The 17848-nt window shown below is 26.1% G+C and overlaps 1 protein-coding gene across 1 annotated transcript in view; it reads right to left on the bottom strand.

The window, feature by feature from the left end:
• The window catches only part of Eps-15 (Epidermal growth factor receptor pathway substrate clone 15), an 85850-nt gene that overhangs the window by 11002 nt on the left and 57000 nt on the right, over positions 1 to 17848 (bottom strand). Inside the window, 6 exon segments of the mRNA XM_067271872.1 lie at positions 4089 to 4153; positions 8115 to 8175; positions 11038 to 11141; positions 13663 to 13750; positions 14358 to 14432; positions 16572 to 16748. Of these exon segments, the coding sequence (XP_067127973.1) occupies positions 4089 to 4153; positions 8115 to 8175; positions 11038 to 11141; positions 13663 to 13750; positions 14358 to 14432; positions 16572 to 16748 (570 nt within the window).

Genomic DNA, 17848 nt, shown 5'->3' with positions numbered 1-17848 from the left:
TACATATATGTATCTCAGGCTTTTAAAGGGATTTCTAGAAATTATATCATTCATAAAACCAGATGCTTTTGAGATAATTATAGTCAACCACGTCAAAAATGTTATTGAGCAAAAAGCAATCAAATGCTGATATCAAACTCATGTAACAGACTTTCCTTACTAAGTCTTAACATTTTATTAATTTGTACATATACTTAAATACATTATATTTTATTATTTTTTTAGATAAGTCTAATAATATTGTTTGTGTTGTGGTATTTACAATTTCATTAATATAGTAGTAGTTTCTGTAATTCGAAAGTTTTCTCCGTCCCTTCCACGTTATCAAGAGTTACTGTATAGTGAAATAGGAGTGTAAGATAGAATAAGTAATTTTTCTTTCACAATAATAATATCTAATGATGAAAGTAAATAAAACATCACCCATAATATTACAGTGTGTAAAAGCAACAAACAAAAACAATTTTTTCTAAACTAACTAGACTTTTTCAGTAAAAATTTAGGACATAATAAAGAATACACTCCAGTAAAACAGTTTAAATTTCCAAATTTTTGAACTTACTCTTATGGTTCCAAGAAATTTCTTCTATTTAACACTGCAGATCACCTTTTATTAGTTTATAGCAATATATATATATATATCTATAGCTTATAGTGTCAGATATATCTATAATTTTACTTCAATAATGATAAAAGAGTAATAATTATACCAAATTCATCTTTCAGTCATTGGTTACATACTTTTGCATTTCTTAAAAACAGTTTATATTCTTTGATATATTATTTAATGTTTATGACACACATCAATATAATTCATACACAATATGTTGGCAATATTTGCAGAAATACAATATTGAAATAAAATTCAGTAACTTTTTTGAAAATATAAATTTCAAAGTAATAATGATTATCTAAAACATTTAATCAAATGATGCAATTGAGTAAATACAATATTAGCATGCAATTTTAATTAATAAATTTCATAATGCTCAATTAAATTTAATAAATTAGTGTTAAAAAAATTCTATTAAATTAGCAATAAAATGTAGCAAAAATTTTAATTACACAACACAATATTAATAATTCCAGCAGTAATTATACTCAAAATATACATTCATAATAAACATATATAAATTTAAAATAATTTGATTTTTTTAAATGAATAAAATTATTAATTGTTAGTGTAAAAAATGATTTAATATATTAAATTTAAGTAATTAAATCTGTAAAACTGTGAAAACATTCAAGCTTTCTTTAAGTACACAACTAATAACACCACCATACCATTTTCAGTCAGGATATCAAGGATTGCACAATTTAATGTCACCATCAGGCATTATTTACAGGAACAGCAACAAAAAAATAATTTTATAACTTAAATAAAATAAAATTTAAAATATAATTTTATTCTATATATTTAAATTTGATAATTCGGTTTGTTTACACGATGCTTCATTCCGTTCACATTTAAAAATATATAAATAGCAAATGTTATTAATCAAATATTCTTTTCATGTAACACTACCGTGTATTTATTGCTAGTGGATATTGTAAATATCAAGTATTGTGAAATTTTGATTTGCTAAAAAAAAAACTCAAGTTCTAGCATAGAAATAAACATTGTTTATCGAAAGAAGAATAAAACAAACCATTTGACAAGAATGAGAAATCTGGACATTCTGAAATGTCTTAGAATTAAGTAAATAGTTTTCAATTCAATTAGAAAAATTTGTTGCATTTAAAAAGTTAATTATTTGATATACTTTTTTTATATTATTATTGGATACTAAACATTCTTTTTTGATAGTATAGTTGTGATTTTTATAGCTGTCTTTTATTTTCTATTTTAACAAAACTCATTTTCATTTCTTTTCTTTTACTTATTGATTATTACTTGATTAATGTTATTGATGCATTCTTTCTTTATATCAGATCATTCTGTAAATGATGTCTGATTTTAGGTTAACAAAAAAGAAAAAGGTTAGAGACATTTTAAATGTTATTTAATCAACAATATATAATAGTTTCCATTATCATCAGTAACTTCTTGCCAGGGATTCACAAATTTATTTTATTTCTATAAAATTCCTTTGATTTTGGAGGAAAAAATGAAGAGAGGATAGTTCTAATGTTTTCATGTGTTTAAATCTCTTTTTTCATGACTCTGCAGACTTCTGAAAAAATGATAATCCAAAGAAGCAATATTTGGTAAATAGAAAAAATGTAGAATTTTTTCCAACCAAGCCCTTCATTCTTTGAAGCAGGGGAGAAGATTGTTGTAATGAAAGACGACACCTTTATAATTGATAAAAGCAAGCCTTTTTCTTTCAGTGAAACATTCAAATGCTTTAATAGTTGACAATAAACCTGATGTTAAGATTTTGCTGATGACAGCAGCTCAAAGTAGATTATATCTTCAATATCCCACCAAATATTTAAAAAGATTTGTCTGGAGTGTAAGTTCATTCTTGACCATGATTTAGCTGATTCTCTTGAATTGAACCAATGTCTCTGATGCTTAATAATTTAATATCATTGTATTTTTTTATTATTTGCATTTAATTAAATATTAATTGAAAATTATTACATAAGAACTTGTGTGTAAAATACAAAATTTAAATTTTTATAAATATCACAAATTCTTGAAATATATTAATCATCATTTATTTAATTCTAGAATTCAATTTGAAAGATTTTAGAATGATAAGTCACTTATTCTTGCTAAATGATTTGTTTTGTTCTTTGGATTAGAATAGTTTACTTTCTATAAAACTCATTCAAGGTATAAGTTTTTTGAACTGTAATTTAAAAAATTAATATATAAAATTACTAAAACAATTTCATTAATTATTTGCATTTAGCAATTAATAAGAATTGATTTGGCCTAATCAAGAATGTCCTGTATTTAAAATCTATGAAATTATTGTCCAATGTAATATTTCCATTCATTTTATACATTTTAATAATATTCTGAATCATATAAATAAATATAATAATGATTTGACAACAATTTATATTTTATACTTTTATATCTTTATTGTTATATTTATTCCATCAGATATTTCTAATTAATGAATAAAATATATTATTTTAATGGCTTTAATCTGGAATTATGAATCAAAATATTATATTGAATTATAATATAATTTTCTGAAATTACTATATAAATTCTAATTTACATTTATATTATTGTATTTCTTCAATTCTAAAATGCACTTTTTTACCCATTTTTACCATACAAAAACAAAAATAGTTTGGCATGGATCAGCTGATTTTATGATGGAGGCACATGCAAGTAATGTGGCTTTGTTCATCATTCTATGAAAAGTATAATAATACATAAAATATTACTAGTACTTTACAAAAAAATGTAGAATCTGTAGGTCATGTAAATTTTCTCAATCTGATTTCTTTATTCGTGAAAGTTAATTTTTTGATTTGTTTTAAGTTTTTTGTCCTTACATAACTATTCTTCTTTAAGCTTCCTTCTTGCTTAAATATTTAGGATTTGTCTTACACCAATGATAATAACACTACAATTTAAAAGCCTTAACTATTTTATTAACAAAATATAACACAATTTCATAATATTTCAAGATGCATTTTGGGAGAGACATCAAAAGGGGAGTGAACTGATGTCTCTCCTGAAATATGAAATTGTAGAAATTATTTTTTGTTAGTAAAATAATTAATAATACAATTTAAAAACCTTATTATTGGTGTACAATAAGTCCTAAATATTTAAGCAAGAAGATGAGCTTAAAGAGAAGTTAATTTTTGTTTAGAAACATATGTCCAATAAAATTACATTTGTACAATAAAGTTAATGATACAGATATTATATTTATTCTATTTTAAGTATTCTTTATTTGCTCTATATTTATATTTTCTTAAATATAAAATACATGTTTAACTTTATCTGATTATTGGCTATGAAATGAGTAAATTAAAACTTTGAGCTCTTTTATTATTGGAAATCTTACATATAAACTTAAGATAGTAATATGTAAAGTTATACATTACTATCTTACATATATATTATTCATGAAAAATAATATGTAATTTATTATGTAATAAATTTTGCAAACCTTTTGTGGATTTGTTACTTTGGATTCAGATGAATCTCCAAATGGATCGAATGGATCTTTCGTACCTATTAAATTACAAAAAATTTGTTATAGCAATTCTACTCATAAAAATATTCTGATTATAGGAAAATACCAACTAAACATAAAAATTTATCAGAAAATTGTAAGAATTGATTTATTGAAATCAAAGAAAATTTTTAAAAATTGTGGAAATAAAATGAAATTATATTAGCACTTTTGTTCATTTAGAATTTCTGTAATAACTAATGAATAAAAAAAATTATCATTTCCCATGATATTTATTTTTGTATTGGCTAACTACATTTATTAAATCAAATTCATTTCGTTTTATAAAGCTATTACACTGATTTAAGTCAAATCTTTTCAGAAAAATAACATAACAAAGAAGTGACACCTAAGAAGATGAAAAAATATTTCAAGAGAGTGACAAATCAAAGAAATGACAGTTAAAAATGATTATGAATGACTCAGACTTACTTATATTATTATTTCATTATTAAAATCATCTCTAAATTTACAGTTAATAATAACTATTGTTTCAAAATAATGAAAAGTATTTTTAATAATTTTAACATTGAATATGAAGAGTTTATAAAATAAAATTTATAAAAACACATCTGTGTTAAGATTAAGTATAGATAGGTTATGAAAAGTAAATTTAAATACACTAAACTCATTTGCAATACCATCTCTCACTGCTTCTCCAAACAAGTTTAAAAGTAAATGAAAAGCATATTTAAAAAAACAATGTCACAAGCAGTTAACCACTGGATTAAACAGAAAACAGACCAATACTAATACTGGAAAAACTTTGTATTTTTTTATTTATTTAAAAAACACCATGTTCACTAATAACGTTAATTTTATGTTATGCTTCATATAATTGTTTTTACTAAAGACCAAGACTACAAAATCAACTTTTTTATAAACATTTAATGCTATGCATTTCAGTTGCTACACATCCCTCTTAAAGACAAGTCAAATACTTTTAGAAATCACTAATACTAGGTCTGTAGCCTAGTATTTGAGTTTGATGTTGGTCTGTCAGCCTAAGCATTGTCATGTGTATCACTGATTTGCATATGACATGCAAGGAGCTGCCATATTGGTATGGTAGCTCCTTGCACAATAATATGTTCCTAATGTTCTTAGACTTTCTCATTTTTATGGTAACCTACCTACCAATGCCATCACACACAAGTCTATGCAAACCATCAGCAATTCAGATGACAATACTCAGAAATGTCTGGTTACATTCCCAATTGTATATAATTTATATTTATTTTGTACCTGTTCAGTTCCTTCTAAGTCTACCATATGTTACTCTATATATCTATATTGCAAAAATTAATAAACTATATCACAAGAAAACTCCTTTTTTTTAAAATCCTTTGTAAAAATCTTGTGCACAAGCCTGATAGTTGATGTTCCAAATTACCTTGTTTTGATAAAGGCATAAACTATACAGCAGCATTTATCATTCACCAGAACAAACAAGAATTTTATTTCTATTCATCTTACAATCAAGAGCTCAGGAGTCAGAACATAAAAACTTTCACTTCTCAGTTTATGATACCTCTGAATCCAACTCTTTATTTATGTATCAATATAGGAACTAAATAAAAAATACACTAATTATATACTTTTTATATTCATTGAAAGCATGCAACATGCAAGGTATTTCACCACTGTAATATAATCAACAGACCACTATTTAGAACCATAATCTTTTAAAATTTGAGTCTAAAATCTTTATAAATAAAAGTCCAATTTTTATTTTATTTATTAAAAAAATTATAAACATCTAGTAACCTTAAAGCTTAAAGTAAAGGCAAAACTTAGGAAAAAAACAACAAAGGTATATTTATGTTAAAACACTATGAAGTACAAAGTAATAGGATATGACAAAAAGAAACTATAAAAGAAAATCAGGAACATCTTTCTCTACCAGTTCTCATCCTTTTCAAGATTAAAATATTGTTTGAATATAAAATATGAGCTGAAAAAATAGTTTAATCAAATTATCATCTGTGAGATAATAAATTTTAACATGCATTATTTATATTACAATTTAAATTTATTAGAAGTTGAAGTCAGTAAAATGGACAAACTTCCAACTTTGACTCCAGTAACTCAAGATTTACTTTTGACTCCAACTACACAGCGTTACAATTCGTACATTTTGCTTCTCTTCGACACACTCATTTTGCACATGTGAGCCCATGGATTTTTAAGTGGATATTAAAATTAATGTTAATCGGGTTTTTCGAAATGTAAACATCCCCGATAGAAAAAAAAAACAGAGAATCAGATCGGAGTTTACCAATTGTATCAACAAGTCAGTGGGAAAGTTGACACTTAGCTGTTAAGAATGCCTTGACATCATCAACAAACGACGATCACGTGACCCCTTTCTCACGACAACTGTATAAAAGAGATGAACACTGGAACTCAGGAAGATCATTCCTGGAAGTTATATATGTCTTAGTGCCAATTAGACCTCCATGAAATGGAACCCTCCAGTCCATGGAGAAGACCTCAGCTTGAATGCATGTAATGGCCCTGGAACTTCCATACAGTAATCTCCACACACAGCATTCCAGCAACAGGTTATTATAGCAGACAGAGAACGCCCTCCCTCTCTCAATGAAAATAGCTGGTAGATTAGCCCTTTTGTAAAATATTAGACTATATAATCGCATTTAGCCGTACATAACCTGTATTTGTATATAACTCTGGGTAGCCTCTTGTAACTTAGTAGTAAAGAGATAAAATAAACCTTTTATTTAGTTATTTGTTAAACCTGTCTCCTGTCTATCTGGCACACGAACAACTATCACTGTGCGCATGACCTCCCCCATTCGATTTTGCCCTCCTTAGCCGTTCGACAACATCAAGATCAGGTTAAACAACCCATGCAGTGTAAGTGGTCATTTGGGATCGTCCCAGTGGCCCCCTGCTTATCTCACACACATAACTGAAATTGTTTAGGGCACACAAGACATTTGTTAAAATAACAACAAAGAGCTTATTCCATTAACTTTTGTTTCTTGTTTAGTATCTGCATATGCTCTTTTCAGTGTGATATAGTCAAAAACAAAGACAATCACTTGTTATCTTGTGCTAAGAACCCATAGTGGTAGTTAAAGGATTTTATGGTGAAAAATATGGAAATTACAAATGTTTTTCTTATTTTAACAGGCCATCATAATCAACCAAAAATGATGCCATAATTGACTTGTTTGACATAACTGATCAATTATTAAAGTTTGCATATATATTTTTTATAACATTAAAGATAATCTAAAACACATGTTTGTTGCTCAAACACTACTAGGTGTAACAAATTTAAACACTTGGCGTTTTTTCATCTTTATTTAGTTGATACACGTATTATAGTACATGTTTTGGGCTCATTCTTCAGGTAAAACACATGTAATTATTATAACCATTAGCAATTTCATTTATTCATTTATTTTAACATATAAATAAAATATTTTACAATAAATGAATAAATGAAATTGCTAATGGTATTCTTAGTTAAATAAAAACTAAGAATACTTTTTCAATGGCAGTAATTCATGTAATGCTAATTTTAAAATATACCTGAACAATATAATGAAGACTATTTTACACTTTTAATTCTGAAATTAATGCTTATAAGAAATCAGCTGACTTATTGAAATGGATCCATCAATGAATCATGAGCTATAAAACAGTCTTCAAGTCTTGTCCATCATGGACAGCTCTGACTCATAGTATTTCAGTTAGTATGATAGAAAGATATGCTAACTCTCATTAGTCATAAAATTTATGAAAATCTAAATTTAATTTAAACCAAATATCTTGAAATGGCAAACTAATAAATTATTGTGTGGCTATCTAACCATCCTTTTTCTAATTTTAAATTTTTTAGATCAGTGAAGTATAGATCCTTGTTGTTATAAATAATTTAGTTTAAAATAAAAACTTCAAGATTCTGAATTAATAAAAATAAATACTTACTATTAACTCCAGAACCTATAGAAAAATTACTGAATGGATCAGATCCTTTAAATGGATCATCCTAACAAAATAAAATTATTATTATTATTATTATTAAAAATATTAATATTATAATAATTAGTAAAATAATAATTAATAATAATACATTAATTTGTTCTCATAACAGTATTATTTAAATATATATGAAGTAAAAAAAACTAATCAGAAATATGAGAGTTGATAATATTAAATGATTGAATGAAAACAATACTTTAGAGATATATAAATTAAATAAAAATCTAAATAACTACAAAAATTTATCTTTATAAAAAACATTTTATACATATTAATATTGAGCTGAAGTTTGAGATCATATCAGTGAATATTCAAATATACTTTTAATTTTTCTGCTTCTAAATACAGGTATATCTCGGGTTATGTCGTTTCAAGTTAAGTCATTCTTGATTATACATCTTTTGTCAAAAAAATATATATGAAAAAATAAAAATCAAGTTTAAGTCATTTTATTTGACTTTACCTATGTCCGTCACAAATACTGAAGTCGTAATATCACTAGAAAAGCGTTAAAAGCACATAAAATCATGTTACTGTACAATAAATAAGAATAAAAGTATATAAAATCACATTAAAATACTTAGAATCAGAATCAAAATATCAGAATCAGCTGTTGATGCTGACGATCCACAGCCATCTATATCTGTGATGTAAATAAACAAATTGAATGTAAATATCGGTAAATTTAACATAAATTAGTTTTTTCTACTATTGCAAAATATTTTAATAACTGTATTTGTTATTTAACATTACAAAATCATTTTATTTTATAATGTCTTAGAGAAAACCACATTCACAAATAAAGAGTCCATGATGTACTGTAAACATCACCAAATTGTAAACATGTACTGTACATGTATTCATAAATTTAGATTACTTTTCTTCTGTACTGTATTAAAACAAAAATTTATTTGTTTGTAAGCTTAAAATAAGATTCTTATTAACCATATATTATTAAAAATGTATTTATAAATAAAATACAGAACTGGGAATGGTTATTTGTAGTTTAGCTTAGTGACAAGTGAATTTGACTTAAGTCACCTCTCCTGGAACCAATTACCAATGTAAAGTGAGGTATACCTGTATTTATTATAAATACATTATATATATATATATATATGTGCTATGGTCATTATGAGAGTATACAAAATCACATAAATAGCTTTTCACATAAATCACATTCATGACATTTGCACATTATGCTGGGCAATGATGTGAATAGACCAGGCAGAGAAATCAATCACTTCTGCAGCAAGCACTATTCGCAATGCATTAAAACAATGTTCCTAGTGCTGCTTGAGTAATTGTCATGGAGGTTGTCAAAACGGACTAAATCATTTTTTGCCAAATTGAAAGGAATGATTTACAGAAAAGAAAACATAACAGTTAATTTTTTAGCTGTGAAATAGAATTGGTAAAAGCACAGTAGTTTCTTTAAAAAATTTCATATAAGTTTCATATTTCATATCATATATTACTGTGATACAGATACAACTGAATCAAATTCACTATCATCTGAATGATATTAGATTATAACAGAAAATCAAATCAGCTAAAGATTAATGCATTTTAAATCATAATTTAAATGTGTATATTAGTGATTTTGTGTATGGTATTTTTTGTTATAAAATGCTTTGTTATAACCTTATAAACAGTTGGTGCTTATAAGTATTACTGAAGTCTCCTGTTAAAAGCTTACATTATAAAATAACATTGTAATGGTAGCCAATCGTAATAACCCTTTGCTTATAACAAGACCAATAAGATGTAGCAAAATATTTAATCATTTTTTTCAAATATAGTGAGCAAAAAGATGTCACAATTTTGTTAAGCTTAAGACTGAAAGGCTTAAAGAGATCCAAAAATATTAAATGATGTTTATTATTATTATATTATTTTAAAAAATAAAAATGAATTATGGTAGAACATTCATTTCATGTTATGTTGAGATATTCCAAGATAAGAAACACATACTAAATTATGGATAGAAGTTGATACATATTCATAATTTTAGATTCAAACTTTTTAGTCTGCAACTGGTTAAGAGCATATGCTAGATCAAGTGAAGAACTATAACTCTCTCAAGGCCACAGAATGTGGTCTAGAACAGGGATGGCGGAACCTTTTTGAGTCCGCATGCCACATTGTAAGCATACTTAGCTTTAAAGATGTTAATGCGTGCCAAACTCTTAGACTTCTAATAATGATATTTAAAGAAATTAAGTGAATATGCTTTAATTCGAATAAATGTAAAAAATCTGATTGAAAAAAAAGATGATCAGGTGATCAACAGAAAAAATGATTGAAGAAGACAGAAATCATATGATACATCATGTGCCAGATGATTTCTCTTACGTGCCACTTTGGGCACGCGTGCCATAGGTTCGCCATCCCTGGTCTAGAACAACTTAATATTGAATGGATACAAAAATGCAAGACCTCATGATTGTGAGACCAAATTATGAAAAATTGGTAATTTATATACTAAATAATTTGCCAATTCTTCTGGATCAAAGATTTCCACAGTTTGGATGGCATTCATATTTGATCATTATAATATTGCTTACTTATTGGTAAACAATTTTGTTTAATTTCATTACTTATTTCCTGTGACATTACGGTCATTTTCTATCAATAATCTTGTTTTCAAAATGTAATATTACAAGTATAACAAGTTTGATATAATTTATTTTTCTTAAGAATGATATTTCGGATATAAATATGTAAGCAAAACCACAACCAAAAATAGATTACTGGTATTAAAGTTATTAACTTTACACTATTTATAGTAAACAAATCTATATTTAATACAAATTTTCATGTGTGCCAAATAAATGTAAATAATACTCAAATTTAAATGCTCATATACCTTAATTTCTGTATCTGCTGTACTGCTAAAAGCATCTTTAAAAGGATCAGCACCAAATGGATCAGCTGCATCTGTTGAAGTATCATCATCACCTTTGAATGGATCTAAAATAATAAATTTTATATAGTTCTAACATAAAATAAATTAAAAATCTTAATATAATTAAGACTATAATCATATAAATTTTTCTCTAAAATAAAAATTTACAATTTTATATTTTCTTATCAAAGTTACTACTGTATTGATAGGTAAATCAGTCTTTATACAAAACAATTTAATTAAAAACATAATTAAAAATAGCATTATTTTAAGAAATCAATAATACAAATAATCCATTTAAAATATGACATTTCAGATATGATTCATTGTGCCACCAAAGACGTTTTGCAACATTTCCAACATTTTTGTAGCAGTAATTCTGTTATGAAAACAAAATTTAATGCATGTTCTTTGCTCAATTACACTTGACATTTTGAAAAATTGCCAGTGCAAAAATTCTTTACATATGGATTGCTGCTAGATGTTGATGAAAGTTGTACCAAACAACAGAAAAATGACACCCTCTTGCATGTGAAAAGTTTAAATGAACCATTCCTGATACTTTTTGATCACAAGAATATATTAATATTGCTAAAAGTAACAAAAAAATTGGATAATGAGAATGACTGAATTTAAAATTGATTTTCTTCCTTGCATTCTGCTACTTCTTTCTGTAATGTAACAATACAAGTATGAAACATAATTGGAATGCAAAATACACAATGACACATGCAATGGTCAAAAGCTTTTCACCATTACATGTTCCATTAAGATAAATTTTAAGTGATTTATTTATTTTTCTATATTTGTTTTCATTTTGTTCTTAAACAACTGATGCAGATTCATCAATTTGGATCAAAAATGTTTTTGTTTTCATTAAAAATACTGCTGAAGTTTAGTAAGGTATTTGTTTTTTTAATTACTTAGTTCTCCCATTTTATTTTTATTTGTTATTAAATCCAATAATATAATTAGTAGTTTCCTAAAATAATACCAGAGTATGGGCCATTCATTTTCAATTGCAAATAGTGTTATTACTGAACTTGGAAAAATTACAAAATATTTCGGATGGATGGATGGATGAACTAAAAGTGTCCTTCTTCTTTTTGAGTCCCTTCATACACCAGTAGAAAATAACAATTTTATGGTAGAGAAAACCTTTATTTGGAGGCTTCTCCCCTGCCTCAGCATGCAAAACATTACAATGTACTCTCTGGTGGCAGCACAAACACTTATAAAAATTATACATTTAATAAAAAACAATAAGAGGACATTTTTAAAGTTCGTCTATAGAAAATATTTTGTAATTTTCCCAAGTTCATACTTATTGTCCCAGCAATAAATTTTTAGTGTTAATACTGTTTAATTATCCAAAATGGTAATCTTGACTTCATCTAATATTGTGAAAATACAAATTAAATTGTATTTTAATATGCAATCAACATGACACAAAGTCTGTGCCATTTTCTAATAATATAAAAAGATGTGTCAGATAGCATATTTGAATATAGCAGAAGATTTTGTGTAAAAACTTTTGATTACATATATAGTCTCCTCTGTCTTTTAGGATTCCAAAAGCTGAGGCTACTTTTGGCATAAGCCATTTGTTCAAAATAGTGCTGACAATAAACTTTTAATTACAAATGTAAATATTACTAAATGGTTGAGACATTAATAGCAAACCTGACACTCAAGAAAGTTAACTGTTACAGCTAATCTGAGGCTGTAACAGTTAATCTGAATTAATTACAGCAGGACTAAAAGTTCTCCTTACTGCCCACAGGGCAGACAGAATTAAAAAATGAAGAAAATTACAAATAAATTGTTGATGTGTGATTTCTCACAATTTTAAAAGTGTGAAATTTTCTCTAATTAACAGTATTAGAAAAACTGATTTTAAAGATTCCGTTCTCTCAAAGTTTAAGTTTTTCATTTTTTAATATTTTTTCAATATTCTGTCATTTTGACTAAATTTCAGCATAACCAAATTTCATTCTAACATATGCATTTTGACAATACCACAGTTTCATGATACTGACATTTTATTGTATTAAGTAAGAAAAGATGAAAGTAAAATTATTAAACTTTTGGTCTGGAAAATTACTAATAATAAATATAGTAAAAGTAAAACATTTATTCTAACTTCAGATTTAGACTTAGACAGACCTTTAAGAGAAGAAAATAATTATAACATTGAACAATGTCATAAACTACTCTTAAACACTTATAATTTAAACTTATAATCTAAAACTTTTAAGTTAATTGAACTGATATAATTAGTATTTATATTTTATAAACATTAAAAAAACTTTTGACTGAAGTAAAAACAAATACAATTCATATAGTCTTGCTAACAAGTGTTTCATTATATTAAAATTGTTTAAAACAAAATAATTAAATATTTGTTACTTATTTCAAAAATCTGATACAAATCTAAATGTGTTCACTGAATAAAACATACTTTTATCTCTTAAAACAGCCTAATTGTTGTTGTGTTATGTATAAAAGAAGACATGATAGTTCTAAATTTAAATAATTAAATTATCAAACTTCATTGACAATATTAAGAATTCTTTAACATTATACCTGATTTAAATGGATCTTCTCCACCAAACGGGTCAGTTGTAAAACCATTAACTCCACTAAATGGATCTTTACTTTTAAATGGATCATCCTGAAAAATTTATATTTTATAAAAATTTAAATAAAAAAATTTATTACAAAAAAATATTTATTAACGTGGTTATAATAATAATTCTATTTTATCGCAATTCAATTATCAATTTATTATTGATCGTTGCATATAATGGCATGAAAAATGCCATTATTTCAAATATAGTAATTTTTAAATGTCACTCTTCCAAAAGTTTCCTATATGATTATATCATCATTTATTTCATATCATATTGGTTTTAGTTCAGTAATCATTACTTTTATATTTATTTTGTAAAGTTTATGCAAAACAGATTTAATTATATAATCTATGAACAATCACTATGAAAAAATTTTTAATATAAACTCTTAAATGATGGCTTTTATTTCAAAAAGTATAATCTTAAATTCAAACAGTAATGTGCATTTCGAATGCACATTACTGTTTGAATAATTTTTTAAATATGAACTTTAGAAATCTCTAATTTTCTTTCATTATTCTGATCATTAATCCTAAATGATTCTGAATATAAGAATTATTATTATTGTGGTTATAACAACATTGAATATTTAATAAGGAAACCTAAGATTTACAAATAATTTAATATCAAAATACACATAATACTTACTTCAGTTACTTTAAATTCATCAATTCCTTCCGTGACACTAAATGCTCCAACACTACTAACAGGACTACTACCTGCCTATAATAAATATAATACTATATTAATCTAAAACATATAGTAAAATGTTATTTCCAAATTTTTTTATATAAATTTAGATAGCATTTTTATATTCATTAAAAATGTTTAATCTAAAATAAGAATGTTTTTATAATATAGAGTGTACAGTACATTGATCACAACAATGGATATGAATTTACCAACTCCAAGTTTAAACCTTTTATAATGGTTAATCCAATTAACTTCTGCCAATTAATCTAAATATTATTGATTATTAGAGATACTAAGTCTTAATCAAAAGGCATCAAACATTTACAATTAAATTTTATATACATTTCCCTTGATCATCAGACCTGTTTTCTCAATCAAAACTGTCCAAGATGTTTGGGGGTCAATCAAGCTTCATATTTTCTGCTTAAACTCAATAGGAGAAGGTTTTAGAAAGAAATATAATCTTCTGGAGTCAAACAATAAAAACTGATCAGGCTTTCTATAAATTCCTCAATTCCACTATTTCCATCATAATATGCAAACTATAACTACAGACTCTTCTTCAACTCACATTAAACTACAGATCTTTAACCATATGTCCTCTTATACATGTAACTTCTTCTTGTGTTATATAAGCTATAGGCTATTATGTAAGCATATTTATAAATAAAAATTTTGAATATTAATTTATATATATTTTATGGTATTTAAAAAGTTATATCTATATATAAATATTTTTGAAGTTGAAAGAATATTAATAGCGAGGTTGAGGCCAAAGTTTTAAACGCGAAAATGTGTACGTCGGACGTTCAGCGCCGCTTTCCTGTAAGCCTAGAAGTTTGGCAATGATGTTTGGAAAGTCAGTGGAATCATGCTCGACATTCCAAAAGCCATTGTCAAACTTCTAGGTTTACAGGAAAGCGATGCTGAACATCTGACGTACACATTTTTGCATTTAAAACTTTGGCCTCAACCTCACTAATAAGAGTTTTACAACTCAGGACATATATAGATTACAATGTAATTATATATTCATGAATGGTGTTTTGAAATAGCATTTGTAACAAATATGTTTATTTAAAAACAAAATGCCAAATAATTTTTTTTAAAATTTATATGAAATACAGACCTTTTTATAAAATTTTCTTAGATTAAAAAGTTTGAACTTTAAAATTTTGTTTTTAAACTCTTGAAAAAGAGTTTTCAAAAGAAATGTGATTTTTAAATTCCTAACTAGCAATTATTTATTGTGACATCGTCACAATTCTGGACTGCAATTTTTAATAATATTCTTAACCATAGGTTAATTAGTCAGTTTTCTGTGGTCCCGGCCGACTTACATAGGCATTAATGTTATTAATGTTAAAAACCTCGGTTTACTCGACATTGTTTAACTCGTCAGCACTGGATAAATCAACATGCTTTTTCTGTTTCACACTTTTTAGACGTCTGATAAGTCGATTCCCCTCCTGAAAAAATGAGTTCACACCGTACAATAAGCTGTGTGGTGTGAACTCATTTTTCAGGGGGGAGTCGACTTATCAGAATTCTAAAAAGTGTGAAACAGAAAAAGTATGTTGATTTATCCAGTGGTAACAAGTTAAACAATGTCAAGTAAACTGAGGTTTTTAACATTAATAACATTAATGCCTATGTAAGTCGGCCGGAACCACAAAAAACTGACCACATAACCAACGAGTGTCGAGTTATCCGAATGACGACTAATGCGATTGACTATATAAGAACTCGTCAAAACAATTACAGTAATTCTAGTTGTTAGATATAAATGCAAACAATGCACATAAAAGTAAATTTTATTTTATTTTATCAAAATTTTGAAGCTGTTATCACATTATAAGTAAATTCATTTTATAAAATTAAAATATAAATAAATTACAGTGTAATAAAAACTTATCATTTTAACTAATGATTAACAAGCACATTCATTAAATTGGATAAAGAAATTTCACATTTCACATTCAAATTTATTCAACCAAAACTATTTATTTATCTTCTATTATTTAATTTTGATTATTATGCACTTTGGTTATTGGATCTGATATTTATAAACTAAATATTTTATACACAAAAGTTCAATGTATTTTCTCATATTGAAAAATAATAAATTAAATAAATATTATAACAATCTTTTAATTTATTAACACTTACTGTGTTAGAAAGTCTTTGATATTCAGGTTCTGATAATGGAGGTGTTATTGTGCATATCACTGCCAATGAATCATTGACATTACTAAAATCTCCACTTTTAATAGCAGTATCATAAAGTTGGAGTGCATCTGTCATTTGCTGATGCTGTTCTTGAAGTTGTGAAATTTTTAATCTTGTCTGAAAAGACCAATTTAAATTATTAAAACTACAAAAATAATGATATAGTTTATTTTAATAAATTTTAATTAAATAAAACCAATAATAAATGATATAAATATTTTCAAATAAATACTAAAAATTTTTGTTACAGTATAAGCATTCCTGTCCTATGTAATTATGTTTTCTTTGAAAATAATTCAAACTATAGTAAATAGTATTGAAAAATAATGGGACAAAACAGCATGTTTTGATATAGTAAAATCAATGAGAACCAGGTTGCATCACCATGGATTGAACAAGTACACAGTAATAAAGTTCATTACCTTCATATAAATATCCATCTAGAAAAAAGAAAAGGAGGTTTTATTATGTCAGTATACAATAAACCAACAACTCAGCCAACATATATACATTTATCAATAGTCTCTGATTAAAACTGGCAACAATTGGATCACTATTCAGGACAATTCAATATAACATAAGAAAGTAAGGTCTAGAGAAGGAAGCTGAGTACATTGAAAAGTTTAGGTTGAAATATGGATACTGAAACAACATCTCCAAAATTGGGTTGATGTAGATGTTTCTGGAATTTTCTAGACATATCTAGAATATTCAAAATTGTTCTCAAACAAATGACATCTAGAAGTTTTTAGTGGAGTATATAATTGAAGGGTGTTAAAGTGCAGAATCATATGTGAAAAGATATTGTATGGGACAATACTAACTTTTCAAATATATCAAGTTTGCCAATGCCAAATTCACACACATTTTATTATCAATTTGGTATAAAAGCAGCTGAATCTTATTGCTGTATGGTACAATTAGTTGGTAAGAATGTCTTCTCCAAGTCTGCAATGTACAATTGGTTCAGTACACTTAAAGCTGGGCAATATGAAGTTGAAGATAAGCCTTACTCAGAAAAGCCTTACATCTTATTGGATGACTAGCTGAGGCAGCTGGTGGAAGCTAACCATGCCTGACCATGCAAGAAGTAAGTAGGACATGTGGTTTAGACCAGTCCACCAAAGTTTTCCACACTAAGCATTGTGTGCTTTCTCCATGACAATGCAAAATCCCATGTCAAGGTTGACCTGTCACTAGTTGTGATGTCAGAAGTG

Source organism: Centruroides vittatus, unplaced genomic scaffold (assembly GCF_030686945.1).
Source record: "Centruroides vittatus isolate TY-2023 unplaced genomic scaffold, ASM3068694v2 contig_401, whole genome shotgun sequence".
Taxonomy (NCBI): domain Eukaryota; kingdom Metazoa; phylum Arthropoda; class Arachnida; order Scorpiones; family Buthidae; genus Centruroides; species Centruroides vittatus.
The sequence above is the reverse complement of the archived record's forward strand: the minus strand, read 5'-3'. Positions and strand labels throughout refer to the sequence as shown.